This window comes from Chinchilla lanigera, unplaced genomic scaffold (assembly GCF_000276665.1).
Source record: "Chinchilla lanigera isolate Chin_1 unplaced genomic scaffold, ChiLan1.0 scaffold00116, whole genome shotgun sequence".
Lineage (NCBI taxonomy): Eukaryota > Metazoa > Chordata > Mammalia > Rodentia > Chinchillidae > Chinchilla > Chinchilla lanigera.
This window is the reverse complement of record NW_004955517.1, coordinates 1801842-1815918: the sequence shown is the minus strand read 5'-3', so window position 1 is coordinate 1815918 and position 14077 is coordinate 1801842. Positions and strand designations below refer to the sequence as shown.

General features: G+C 47.4%; 1 protein-coding gene across 1 annotated transcript in view; it reads right to left on the bottom strand.

The window, feature by feature from the left end:
- Positions 1-8922: 8922 nt before the first annotated feature.
- Prickle2 (prickle homolog 2) overlaps positions 8923-14077 on the bottom strand; it is a gene marked incomplete in the record, with an annotated part of 305675 nt that continues 300520 nt past the window's right edge. Inside the window, 1 exon segment of the mRNA XM_013506943.1 lies at positions 8923-14077. Coding sequence (XP_013362397.1) covers positions 13750-14077 — 328 coding nt within the window.

The following is a 14077-nucleotide window of genomic DNA, read 5'->3' as shown; positions in this document are numbered from 1 at the left end:
TGGCACAGGCATTGAGCTTAGCAGGTAGGAATGCAGCAGTGAGCCGCATAGCGCGCGCCTTCATGTGGCCCTCCCAGGCCGTGTTAGCCGAACCAGAGTGAGCGAGCAGCCCAGCCAGGAAACAAACCGCCCGTGTCCAGAGCACGGGCCGCGCTGACCTTCAGAACGTCTCTTGGTCGTTGGATGCCAACCTGACCGTGGGGGCGCACGTGGGCGTTTGCCTGGCAGGAAACATCTCAGCCATATGTACTCTTTACATGAAATTCCTCAATTATCATTCTGCAGAACTGAGAAACAACCTTGAAACAGCCTATAGATGAGAGTTAGAAAATAGATTTTTCAAATAAATGGGCCAATTTCTTTTCTGGGCTCTTTACCTGGGACTAATTTTGAAATGAAAGGAATACATTTAGAATACTTCCTCTTCTTTCTAGGTCAGGGAAATTTACTACCGACTTTGCATGTGCATAGTTCCTTGATTCCTTCTGCAGCTCAGCATTGCCATGCGTATTTTCAAGGGGCAGGATTTGTTTTTCCACCTTGGTTAAAAAAAAAGAAAACTCTAGATTGTAGAACAGGTAAATTGGTTTTCAGACCTATAAGCTGTATTTTTTGCTCTTTAAATGCTTGCCTATGCAAACCTTTTCCCCTGGACTCTTATTTATAGTAAATATTCAGCTGATTGTATCTGAAATGTTAGAATAACATTACTTGTTTTTGCTAGAACCATTTATTTGTTATTGGATAAAAAGTATTACTTTTTCTTCGTGTTTTTCTGCCACTGAGGTTTTTATTAAATGTTGTAGCATCCCACTTCTAATTCAAGGCAGATTCCTATTACCCGCTAACTGTGTCCTGATTTTGTCCTTGCTTGCTTAGACACATTTTCCAACAAACAATGGTGCTGTAATTAGCACTAAACGCATGAAGGAAGTATGCTGAAATATGATAATTTATTCCATTTGCTAATGTAAGTTTATTCCTCAGTAGCATTTTCCAAATCCATATGGATTTGATTATTCTTAAATCTTCACTTTCTGGTGATGGTGTTTTCATTATATTGTAAATCATCTGATTATAATTCAGTGGCATGGACTCTTGACTTTTTGCGCTATATCTATAGTTGATTCTACATGAAATATTGGTCGCTTCATTAACGGAGTCTGAGGGCGCTATTACTCCTTTAAATTGGAAAGAACTGTTGCCTAGCTAGAGTCTATTTAAAAATAAAGCCAATTTGGGGGAAGTTCAGTAATGCAAACCTTATCTCACACACAGCCACTAATAGGGAGTGAAATTCTGCCTTGCAGTAACTTACCATCCAGTGGGGAAAAGTGCCTGCCTTAGAAGCATGCTGGCACGGTTCCTTAAAGTGATTGGGTGGGGACCCAAACTCTCAGAGGTGTGGAGAGCTGAACCTATACTGCCTCTTGCTCCTTTGAATTTAGTGAATCAGGACTTTTAGGAATCTTCCTTTTAGCATTCCTTAAAAATATTTTCCTCAGCCCCCACTGTACTATGTATGAGTAAGACCTAGAAGCAACCAATCTGGAAAGACCGCTAGGCTCCCTGACCACCCTTGAGGAGTGAGTGCAGGCATAAGGGGAGAAAGGGAAATTCCCAACAACAAGATAACAGCAGGGAGGAGGAAGTGTCCCATGGAGCCCAGGGCAGTGGTGCTCATGTCAACTTGCTGAGACCAGACTTTTCATCCTGAGGAAGCAAAGGTAAGCCGAGAAAAAGAGAGAAAATGCAGAAGGCAGGTAGAATACTAGTGGAAAGGGAACAGTAGGAAGGTGAGTGTTTTAAATTGACAGAATATCAAGTAGTACAAAGATGTCAGTACAAGAGATCATGAAGAACCGAGGGGTCAATCTGGTAGGAACTGCATGGCGTTTATTTGTCATGTATGCTTCACACAACCCTTTCTAGCAGCTGACAAAGAAGACAGGCAGAAAGTGCTGGATCTGACACCCTGCCTACTGCAAAGGGTGCTGGTAGGTTTCAGTCTTTGACCATGATAAAAGACACAGCTTCCTCACTGCCATCATCTTACTTTCCATGTGGTCCAGCTGAATAGAATTCACATAGACTGCAAAGGAGGATAAAAACCCTCTATGGTCCGTGCAGCTTTGGAGGGGAAAAATTCCCTCAACATCAGAAACAAGAGAATCCTGAGTCAAAGCTCAAAAAGCAGAGGCAAAAGATGAAATGGGAGTGTTGAATTTGATTGACCTAATAAAGAGCTCTCAAAGGTAACAGAGAAACTCGTGTGCGAGATATGTGTCAGTGTGGAAATTGAGAGTAGGAGGGACAGATAATCTGGGGGCAAGTTGGCATCCAGATGCAGTACAGTGACAGGACCAGCAGCTGAGATAGGGGCTTTAAGCATCTGCTCCATGTCCAGGAGTCACCTGCTCCTTTGGTATTTCCTTCACAGTATAGATGTGAATGCAGGGTATGGACTCATACTTTCTGGTTGCTGAATTATTTCTTTGGAATACTTAGCAGCTGTGTGACTGCTCTGGTTTGTGTCTAGATGTCCCCCTAAAGCCCCATGAACTCATGGGGTGGGCTTCTAGAGTTTATGATTGATCCATGGTCCAATGCTGAGATTATGGGTGAGAGTGCTACATTCACCCTGGGGTGGGCAGCCTGCACACAATATAAGGGAGGAAAAGAGTCTTGCGCTCTGCTGCTCTTCCTCACTTTTTGCTCTTGCTGCTTTTGCTGTCTTCTGCAGCCGTGAACTGTTGCCCTCTGCCATGTGCCACTCTGCCTTGGAGCCAGCCGAGTATGGACTGAAACCTCCATAAACTGTGAGCTAAATAAACCTTTCCTTCCTTAATTTTGGGTGTCAGGTATTTTTTCTCAGCAACAAGAGAAAAGTAACCAAGACAGAATTTGGTACTGGAGGAATGGGGTCCTTGCTGTGACTATGCCTGACCATGTGGTTCAGGAGCCTTTGGAAATGGCTTGTGGGAAGAGTCTGAAAAGGTTCAGAGATGTTGCCAGAAAGAGTAGAGCTGGGATGCCTTAGGCTGTTCTGTATGGGAGATTCTGGTCAGAGCTCAGAAGACCAAAAGGCTGATAGAAATCCTGTTAGTAAAGGCCAAGTTTGGGAGGTTTCTGCTGGGAAGGACTGCATTGATTGTTGGACTTCAGATAATGTGTGTTATGGCTTGGCAGAAAGTTTGTCTGCATTTTGCTCCTGCCCAGACACTTTGCCTGAGACTGAGATTAAGGGTGGCAGACTGATTAATCTGGCAGAAGAAATTTGAAGGCAATCGAATGTTGAGGAGTGGCATGGCTGTTGTTGGGGGCTTTTAGCCAGATTTATGTTGCGAATCAAGAGCAAAGAGCCCATCAGGATGATTTAAAACGTGAATCTGGCCAGAAAAGGAAGTTCCAGTAAAGCTGTGAATGGCAAAGATAGAGCTGAGGACATCTCAATTACTGAGAAAGAACAGAAGAATATAAAGGATGGCCTGAGGGCATCACAAGAAGCAGCAAGTCTCTACCCTTTGCAGCCTCAAACCTACAAAAGCAAAAGACTTTGCTCTGAGGAGAAAGCCGCAGAGCATCATGTTCCAGAATGGCCGCAGCCACAGCAGGTTCCAAAATGGCGGTGGCTGCACCAGGTTCCACAATGGTGGCGGCATAGAGAATTTGTTCCTCAGAATCAGGTTCAGAGTGCTCAGCGATCCAGGCACTCAAACCCCACAGTCAGGAGAGAAGAAAACCTGGTTACTGCTCCAGGTGGCAGCAGACGTTGGCAGCATCCTTGTGGTGCTGGTTTTAGGTGCATGCAGAAGGCAAGAGTTCTGAGGTTAAACAGGCTTCCACTCAGATTTCAAAAGAAGGCCTGGGAGGCCAGGCAGTGTGTCCCTGAGAAGCCAGTGTGAGAAGCTGTGAGTGAGAAGTCAGAGGTGCAGTGGAGACCCCAGAAGTTTGGAGAAGCCAGGCATGTGGATTGTTTGAGGAAAACTTCAAGGAGGGAGCAGAGCTGACCCAAGAGAGAAGCCATGGGAGTTACAACCACCAGAAGTACCACAGAGGTGGAGCCACATGGAGCTCACAATTTGCCAGATTTCTTCAGATGCTCCACATGGAACTACAGGACTTAATGTTTGCCCTGCCGGATTTTGGACTTGCTTTGGTCCCATTCTTTGTATTCCCCCTCTTTGTACCTTTTGGAATGGTAATGTTTATCTTGTGCCATTGAATGTTGGAAATGTTTAACTTTGTTTTCATTTGTACAGGGGCTCACAGCTAAAAGCTTGCCTTACATCTTGGAGGCGACTTGGGATTTGGACTTTTCAGCAATGCTGAAACTGTTAGGACACTGGCAACTCTTGGAGATGGACTAAAATGCCTTTTGCATAAAGAGATGTGCATGAGTCTTTGGGGGGCCAGGGGTGGAATATTACGGTTTGTGTCTGGATGTCCCCCCAAAGCCTCAGGAAGTTATGAAGCAGGCTTCTTGAGTTTTTGATTGATTCATTGTCCAGTGCTGGGATTATGGTTGTGTGAACTATACCCGCCCTGAGGCAGGTAGTCTGCATACAATGTAAGGGAGGGAAAGAGGCTTGCTCTCTGCTGCTGCTCCTCCCATTTCACTCTTGCTGCTTTTGCTGTTTTCTACCGCCATGAACTGTTGCCCTCTGCCATGTGCTACCCTGCCTTGGAGCCAGCCGAATGTGGACTGAAACCTCCACAAACTGTGAGCTAAATAAACCTTTCCTCACTTAATTCTGGAGGTCAGATATTTTGTCCCAGCAACAAGAGAAAAGTAACCAAGACAGTGACTGCAGGTCCAATTCAATAAGCAGGGTGCATGGATAACATGGATAACAGCCTCTGCTCTCCATTGGGTGGTCTCTACAGTAGTTCCTATAGAGTGTACATCTTGGGGTGTCTGCTGAGCCCATAACATTCTCTACCTAGAAACTGCTGGCTGACCCACAAGAACCAGCCCTCTGCCAGGATGCTGGCACTGATCACTCCACCCTGGCCCACAGTGCTTGGTGCTGCTAGGTGAGTACATAGGATGAGTACCTGATTCTAAGTGGGCCAGGAGAGTACCTGTGGGAATAAGAGATTTGGCGACAGAGACAGCAGCTTGGGAGCTATGGAGTGACATGTGTGCCAAAACTGCAAGGGCAGATGAACAAAGATTCAGAACAAGATTAAGCACAGCCTTAAAAGAGGAGTAGAAACCTGAGCTCCTGTTGGCTTTCTATGCCAGGATCTCATGAAGCTGCTGCCCCTGGGTTCTTTTATTCATGTAAAAAATTTGTATCAGCTCACGTTTGCAGTACATAGTGACCGTGGGGAGTTGGCCCCCACACAGTCACCGTGGGGAGTTGGCCCCCACACAGAACACATTTTAATTGTTTATTTTATTTCCGCTTCCTCTGCCTGCCTGCCCCCTGCCTTTGGGCTCTTGCAGGACATATAGTGTTTTTCAAATAAGCTATCCTGCCTCCTTTTTTTCTCAAGTTAGCTTGAAGTAAGCTTTGATTACTTAAAATCCAAAGAGACTGGCCTAGGCCAGTTGCCCTTAGGGTTCAAATTCCTCAGGTCATGGGGCTTGCTTTCTAGTCCCTTTGTCCAGCTGTTTGCTAACCTGTGTGTGAAGGGTACACAGCTGTCCATCAACCAGTGATCTGTTCTATCTCCAGAATCATCCACCCAGCAGAAAAATGAGCATCTGCTGGTATTTCATGTAAAAGCTCTTCGATGATCTCACCTCCTGTTGGGTATGACTGTGTTGTTTTAAGAGCTAACCCCCTCCCTAACCTTCAGCCTGTGTTTGACTTTGGTTCTGTATCTCCTCCATCTTCTGATAAGCTCTCCTTCATAAGTTCACGTATGGACATTTCTCAGAGACAGAATTAGCTGTAGTTAACAGTTACGCAGGGATGGGTTTTCCAAAGGGGCCAATGCTTTTCATCCTAGGGAAAAATAAACCAGCGCCAACCTTATACATCAGCTGGTGAGGATTTGGGCAGCAGACCCTGCACCCTGAGGAGCTGCACGTGGGCTCAGGAAGATGAGGATTTCCAGCACTGACAGCCTCAGGGAAGTTTCCTCAGAAGGAGCTCTGCTTGCTGAGTGCTTGTGGAAAAAGGCAGTTTTGCAGGCTGTGTGGAATAAGACTTTCCAGTGCTGATCAGGGAAGGAGAATTTTAAACGCTCTACCTGGGTGATTTTGATGTATGAAAGCCTTTAGCTATTGACTGCAGATGATTTTTTAGTTGGTTTAATTTTTCCTCGAGACTTGGAAGAGAATGAAAAAGTGCTAAGGCAATTTCATGACCTTACAGGCCCTTAGATCAGAGTGACGTGGAGGGGCATGATCAAAATACAAGCTGGTATTCTACCCCAGATCGACTGAGGCAGAACCTCTGTTTGAGGACAAGGCTTTTAATAAGCTCTGCAGGCAATTTTTACACATAGCAAGGCCTAGGGCCTGCCCTAGAGGTCTCTAAATCCTATTTAACACTTACACAAGACGATGAGCAGTCTTAGACCAGGCACCAATGGTATCTAGTTTCCATTACCCTTTTCTTTGGGTAGAATAGGAATAAGGATAATCACAGCAGCAACAGCCACTGTGCTTTCAGCTCTTACAGCAGCAGACACAATGCTAAGAGCCTGACGTGCATCACTGCAATAACTCCGGAACATCAGTGAAGATTTCCATTATTACCCTACTGGATAGATTAACAATAAGTCTCAGAGAGGACATGGACGTTTCAGCTAGCCAGTGGTTGAGACTGAAAATGTTAAAGGGGTGCAGGGGCAAAAGAAAAGTAACACAGCTGGTGTTCAGAATTCTTCCTTTGCATTTTAATTAGGGCTGCAAGGAAAATGTCCAACTAAGGTCGTGCAGGTATCAGTGTAGCAGCACATCTTTGCAGGGGGAGACCCGTAGTGCAGTGGACAGCCAGCTGAGAGGAATATCTCCAGGGCAAAGCTGGGTTGGTCTGCAGGAGTGGCAGTCCAGGGACTCATTCCTGTGGTCAGTTCTGGCCTCTCCAGGCTCCTGTCAGCGTTTATTCTGCCCTGCTGTCTGAGCTTCTGCTTCAGGCTCCTTCTCTCACCCTCATATGCCTGGCCCCACCCCTGTACATCCTCTTAGTGCTGGTTTCCACAGTGCAGGGCCTTCTCTCCAAATTTCTTACACCCAGGAGAGAGGAAAATGAGCAGTCTGATTTACATTATAGAATGCGGGGTAGGAGCCATTCTTGACTGCAATTATTTTGGCTGAAGAGAAGGAAGCCAAGACCATTTAGTAAACAGCACGGCTGCCTGAAGGCCACACCACCCAGCAGGAGTGGGAGCAGGACAGGCACAGGAGCTGCTTCTTCCAGTGCAAGTCTTTGGCCAAAGGCTCTCCGGTGCCTTAGGTGAAATCTCTTGTCTGCATCTCCCAAGTCCTTGTGGTCAGGGTGAGACTGCTGATCCAGATTTCTTTCCTGGTACTAAAGACACTCTGTAAGGTGCCTTCAGGTAGAGGTTTTGTTAGTTCTGCACATTACTATATTCTAGGCATCTATAACAGTGCCTGGCGTAGAGCAAGTCCTAAACAAACACTCTTATGAATGAATCAGCGATGTTCTGCATCCAGTAACTAATTCCCAAATGCACGGATCAGACAAGGGGAAAATTGCTGCTTTGGTCCTGGCTTCTAGACAATGTGAGTACTGTCTTAACCAGAACACAGCCGTGGACGAAACCACTTATTATTTGCTTAAGAGCAAGCATGAATATTTTGGGGTCATCTGCTGGTTTCAATTGTGGCCAGTACTGGAGAGTTTACCATAAGGCCCATACAGGAATCAATTTTCCAGAATCCACAGGGAGCAGGAGCTAAGGAAGTGGTGCTCTCAAACTGCTAGTTCTCGGCCCATGGTGACTGTATCCTCAGAGGATGTCTGCTAATGTGTGGACACAATTTTTAAGAAGAATTGTGGTAAAATAAATATAACAATTTACTATCTTAACCATTTTTGAAGCATACAGTTCAGTAGTAAGTATATTTACATGTTCTGCAACCATTCTGGAATGCTTTTTATCTGGCAAAACTGAAACTCTACACTCAGTTCTGCCTCCCTTTGGTTCTGGTAACTGCCCTTTGAATTTGTTCCTCTGTGAATTTGACTCTAGATACCTTATTTAGGTAGAACCACCTAGTACTGGGGACTGGTTTAGCTCACACTTAGCAGTGTCACGGCTCATCCATCTTGCTACCTCGCAACTCCCTTCCTTAAAGGCTGGATAGCATCCCACTGTACAGCTACTCTGCACCTTGCCCACTGGGGGACGTCTGGGTTGCTCTGGCTTTTGGCTGTTGTAAGTAACGTTCTTAGGAACAGGGGTGAACAAACACCTCTCTGAGAACCTGCTTTCCATTTCCTGTGGGAGGGCATCAGAAGCCGAGTTCTGGGTCTCATGGGAATTCTACTTTTAATGCTTTGAGGAAGGACCACAGTGTTTTCCACAGCACTGCACCATTTTATATCCCCAACAGCGCCACAAGCGCTCGTTTCTTCACAGCCTCATCGACTATTTTTTGTTTTCCTTCTTTAAAAAGGAAAGTGTTTACCTAACGGTTCAACGTTGGAAGCATTTTTACCTGTCGTAACTGGGGGAGATGCTGCAGGCAGTAGTGGGTAGAGGCCAGTGATGGCGCTGATCACCCTTCAGTCCTCCAGCACACAGGACGGCCCTCTGCAACAGAAAGTGAAGGGGCCCAAAGCCCAGAGGGAGCCAAGGCTGAGAGAAACCCAGACGTGAACACCGAGGCTCATCTTTCATGGTGAATCTCACCCCCCAGCAGGAGTGGCCTCTCGCTCCTGCACAGAGACAGTCGAAGGTAGGGTCACCCCCGAAATCCGGCACGTGAGGGAGGACTGAGAAGCACGGCAACGTTTCTTTTATTCAAATTTTACTGGAAGTTTACAAATGTATTACAGACATCAGTAAAACATCATATCCATTTTACAGGGCACGGATCTCAAGCAAAGTGTTCAGAACAGTCTCTGGCAGAGCCCACAGCAAAGGCCCGTGGCGGGCCTTCTTAACAGCACACAGCTTCACACCTGACACACAGCAGATGCCGCCCGCCTCGCCTTCTCAGGCCCTTGGAGGTTTCGTTTATGCCCGCGAAATTAAAGCCGGAGATGGGCACAGCAGCCCTGTGCAGGAAGGAATGAGGCTGGGAAGGGAACTGTCGAAGTCCTAATTTTCTGGAGAAAATGGAGGACTCACAGGCCTACAAATATTAAGTTGGGGTCTATGACAGAAGCAAGAGCACGTTATGGAAAAATATGGAAATCCATTTGATAGGCTTGAGAACAGACCTTATCGTAAGTAACTGAAAATTTCCGAGAAGCACCATCAGTGACCTACTGAATGTCATCGGCCAAATGCCCAGTGAGTGAAGGGACGGCTCCGAAAACTCTCAGGACGGAACAAGACGGTTTTTCTATCCTACTGATTCATCCTGTCTACATCACAGAGATGTTCCCTAACACTGTGTGACTTGGCGCTCCTTCTCTTTATTCTCTTGAGGAAAGCTAGTTTTGTTGGCAGGAAATAAGCTTATAAAATAGTACAGCTCCCAACTGTGACTCACGTTGCACGGGAGGCTCATGTGCACTGAGCTACTCTTACGGGAAATGGAAAAAGGATCTACTTCTTTTGTGATCCTGACCTGAATGATGACTGCTGAATGGTCATGCAGACACGCTCTGATGTTTGCTGAGGTCCAGCGGGACAAACTCCTTCATTTCCACTGCTCGTGTACTGAAAGAAATGGACCTCAAAAGGTGGCAGTCTGCAATGCCTTCTGAGCCAGCAGCAGATGCCTGGGGAAGACTTCCTGCAGAGCCCCTGTTAAAGCTCTGGAGGGCCAGGCAGTTGCCAGGGGCAATTCCTGTTACATCAAATACCTGGATAACTGGTTCACTTTTCTACTTTCCCGGCCCGTGGTTGGATCCTCCTTCTCAGGCAGAAGCATCTGGTTTCCGTTAGAAATACACAAGGAGCACTTTCTCCTTTAGCAATTTAAATATTTGTTTCCTCTCTCATTAGAAGGTGGGGTTAGATGAAGAAAACTGGGGAGTCTTACTTGAGCTCTGCAGAATGAACGAAGGCTGCTTGTGCTAATTGGCCAAGAACCCGAATGTGGAAAAGGAGGATGAAGAAATCTGTCTTCGTTTAGCCTAGGAGGTTGGCTTCCTCCAGCCACCACCATCTGCGGGATAAACACGAAATCTTCCAATTATTTATGATTGATGCTTCCTAAATATTGAGTGCACTGTTTTATTCCATGGCAAGAGAGCCAGGGTGAGTAACAGATAAGAATCAGTTCATAAATAAGATTTGTTAGCGGACAAATAAGATCAGTTCTAATCAACTGGCCCTGGCTGGTTGGAGTGGCCAGAGGCTTCCAAGGCTGTGTCCACGTTCCTGTGGAAGGTACACAGCAATGCCTTTCTGACATCTGCTCAGGTGGCAGGGCGGGCAGAGCAAGAGCTCGTACGTGCTATCGCTGGCCCTGCCCAGACTGAGCAATGGCTAGCAGAACCCAAGGAGCAAAAACTCCTGCAAGAGAAATCATCACATTATGGTGCAGGAGGTGAGAAAGTGCTGCCTTCATGTCTCGTATTGGAAAAGCAAAACCGCTTGTTCGCTCGGTTGGTTGGAAAGAGAAAGGAAGGACCACAGAATAAAAGGTGAATGTGGAAAGAAGGTGTCAAAAACCAACACCAGGATCGCTGCCTTGGACGCGCGGAAAACCAGCGCACGTGGCCTGATTTCCCCTGCCTCAGTCACCTTCATATTTGGCAGAGATCCCCAAGCTAAATGGCAGAAGGACAGACCTTGACTGCTACACTTGGTGCCATAAGCTTGCAGGGCTCCAAGGGAGGCCTTGATGATGGACGCTTCCCGTCCTGAAAAGGAGCTAGCTCTGCGGCCTCTGAATCCAGCAGCAATAAGAAATGGACAGAACTTTGAAGACGCAAGTCTAACCAAAGGCAAGCCCAGGGGTGGGAGAGGTAGAGAGAAAACCAGTCAAGACACTGGAGGAGAGGAAACTGGGAAAAGACGGCTCCTCTGAAACCAGGCTAAAGAAAGTGAAGATGAAATGATGATCTTCAAGGAAGGGCGTGGAGCCCCACACAGGAGAGCACTCAGCCAGGTAAGGGTTTTGATGAGACATCAGGTGAGAACCTCACGTTCCTGCCTCAGGAGAGAGTGCACCGAGTTCCCGGGAATGCGACCTAGAGTGGTACATGTAATTTACCACTGACAGGTAGGTAGACGTCCCAGTACAGTGATGCCTGGTCTTCTTGGGCACCTACTTGGAGCACCCACCACATGGGGAGGAACTGACCTTCCACCAGTGACCCTCTCTTGTAAGGCACCTGGCTGAAGAAATCTGCCCTCGCCGGAGAGGCGGAGGTCATCTCGCTAGTACAGCGTGACCCTCTGGCCTGGACCTCGTCCTCCCCCCAGCTCTGCTGGGGAATTCCCTGGCTGCTCTCTGACAGCGGGGCCTGAAATGACCCCTGTGGACCCAGGTCCCCGGGGGTAAGATTAGGTCAGTGTTGAGGTCGCCTCTTTCTGTAATGATGGTGAAAGCCTTGTTTGGGATGTGTAAGAGCTACTATTTTAAATGGGAGAATTTCTTTCATTGGATTTGGGGCCACAGCAGATAAACACACAACCATTTGCTAACTTAAGAGATCGACCTTTCCTCTCTGTTTTCTTTTTCCAACAATGCCTTTTTACTCTCACCGTTGAGGCACCCAGAATTCCAAATTGGACTCGCCCAATTTCTACCAGAAACCTGCCACTTGAGTAGCATGGCGCTGCACGTAATTTCTTAATCAATTTGCCAAGCAGTTTACAAACCTACTATACAAACATATTAAAGTTAATTCTCCAGAGGCTAGGATAATTAATGAAGCATTTCGATATGAAGATAGCATGCGGAAAACAGTCACAACCAACATTTGCATTGCTTTTTTAAAAAATCAGTGACAATGACAAATGTCATATTAATACCTGAAAAGCAAATTACTTTAATACATCCTGAATGGAGTGCCATTACCATGTTCTTTACAGCTTTCCTCTCCCCAGACCCGTCTGGGACGGCATCTGAAAAGCCGCTCTTCACGTTCCCTCCATAAAAATACTAGAAAATGTTAACTACTATACTGAAAAGGGACCACGCTCACCTCACCACGGCAGATGGCCCCCGAGACACACCGTGGACTACGTGGACAGAACAGCTCACTAAGTGGGTCCTCAGAGGGAGCACTTCCACTGCTACAATCCACTGAGGGGAGGAGAAGGAGGGACAAAGAGCAAGTGCTTCATTTCTAACTGAAGCGAGGCAGGAAGTTTTACTTTACTATAAATAGCACAACCGTTCAATGTCTTCTGTAAGCAAACTCACTTCGAGCGGGTTTTCTATCTGACCAACGGTCTTGGAAGTTTAGAATGGAGATCTCTCCTTTCAACAAAGTCTGTTTCTCTGAGACTTTACCCTGAAATCTTCGCAGCCCCACCTTCCGGGGCACCCGGCCACTCTGGTTACTGAGTCTGTTAAGCTGGATTCTCTAGTGGTGCTGGGAATACTCAAGACAGCTGTGGCCTCTCCTCCGCTTTCTGTCCAGAATGTCTTCTTCCTGACCCCCCACTCCTATGGCCCTTCTGCTATATGCGTCCAGATCGCTTGTTCCTCTCCTTTCGGGGGAGGCTACACTCCGTCCTGCCTGGAGCCCCCAGCACCCATCTGTCACTCAGTTCCAGACGCCCAAGTTCATTTGCTCTGAGGACAACCGGTTGTCAGGCTAAGGCAGCAGCTCGTCTGCCTTGGAGAAGGAAAGCAAGTAATACAACCCAGGAAACGAGCACCAGAGAACAATGTCAAAACAACGTCATGCTGACAGCACACAAGGGCACCACTCACACGGTCACTTAGATTTCCCCAAGGGATGGGTCGGTATTAAGCAACTTCAAGTTCCCAGCTGGGACTCTACTGACCCGGTCGGTATCTCTAATCAGCAAAAGTTACATTTGCAAGTCAAAAAAGTACTACCACTTTGTAGAGAATAAATTCTACCAGGGGTGGAAGAGGGCTTAAGGACAGCTCCTTAAGATGGAACGGAGCATCCAATGTTTTGGGAAGAATAAATTTTTTTTTCAGCTACAAAAAGCCCAATCGAATATATCCCTTTGAAAAAAGTCTTACCGACATGTAACAAATCTGTATAGAAAAGAAACCTGGTGGTCCTGCCCACCTTTCAGTACTACTCAAAGACAACGCTGGATGTGCATGCAAGCCCCACTACGATATAGAAATTCCTTTGATATTACAAAATACAAAAATATTTTATCAGAACTCTCATTTACATTGCATTTACAATGGACAAGTAAATAACTTAGTCTCAGGTCCTGGCTAATAAACAAAATTACTCACTGGAAAAAGGGTCCTAAAAGGAAGAGAACTGGGAGGGTGGAAGCGAGCGGGGGACAGCTTGCCGTCTGGTGAGCGGCCACCAACACAGGACACGGGGGAGGAGGTGACCGACCCTGGCCTCCAGAGTCTAGCGTGTTTCCAAAGGGAAATGTGCAAATAAGGTTCAACATGCCGAGAATTTGCGCACCCCAGGCCCGCCGCACCCTGGCTCCCCGCCGGCCGCCCGCGCGCCTCCGCCCCGCCCCTTAGGAAATGATACAGTTTTTGCTCTTCTGCCTCTTCCGGCTGTGCAGCTGTCCGCGGCCGCCCAGGGTGGAGGACTTGGGCGCGCCGTAGGCGCTGTACTTGTGCAGCAGCTCGTCGCTGGTGACGTAGCGCAGGCGCGCGGGCTGCGGGATGGGCTCCCCCAGGAAGTAGCCCTCGTTGTCGGACTCGGACGACGAGGAGCAGGTGGAGCACCAGTCGTACTCGGCGAAGCAGGGCCCCCAGCGCTCCCCGAAGGCGTTCTGCAGCGCCAGGTCCGACACGGTCCGCGGGCACTGGCCGAGCGGCTCCCGGCGCGGCGCGGCGCCC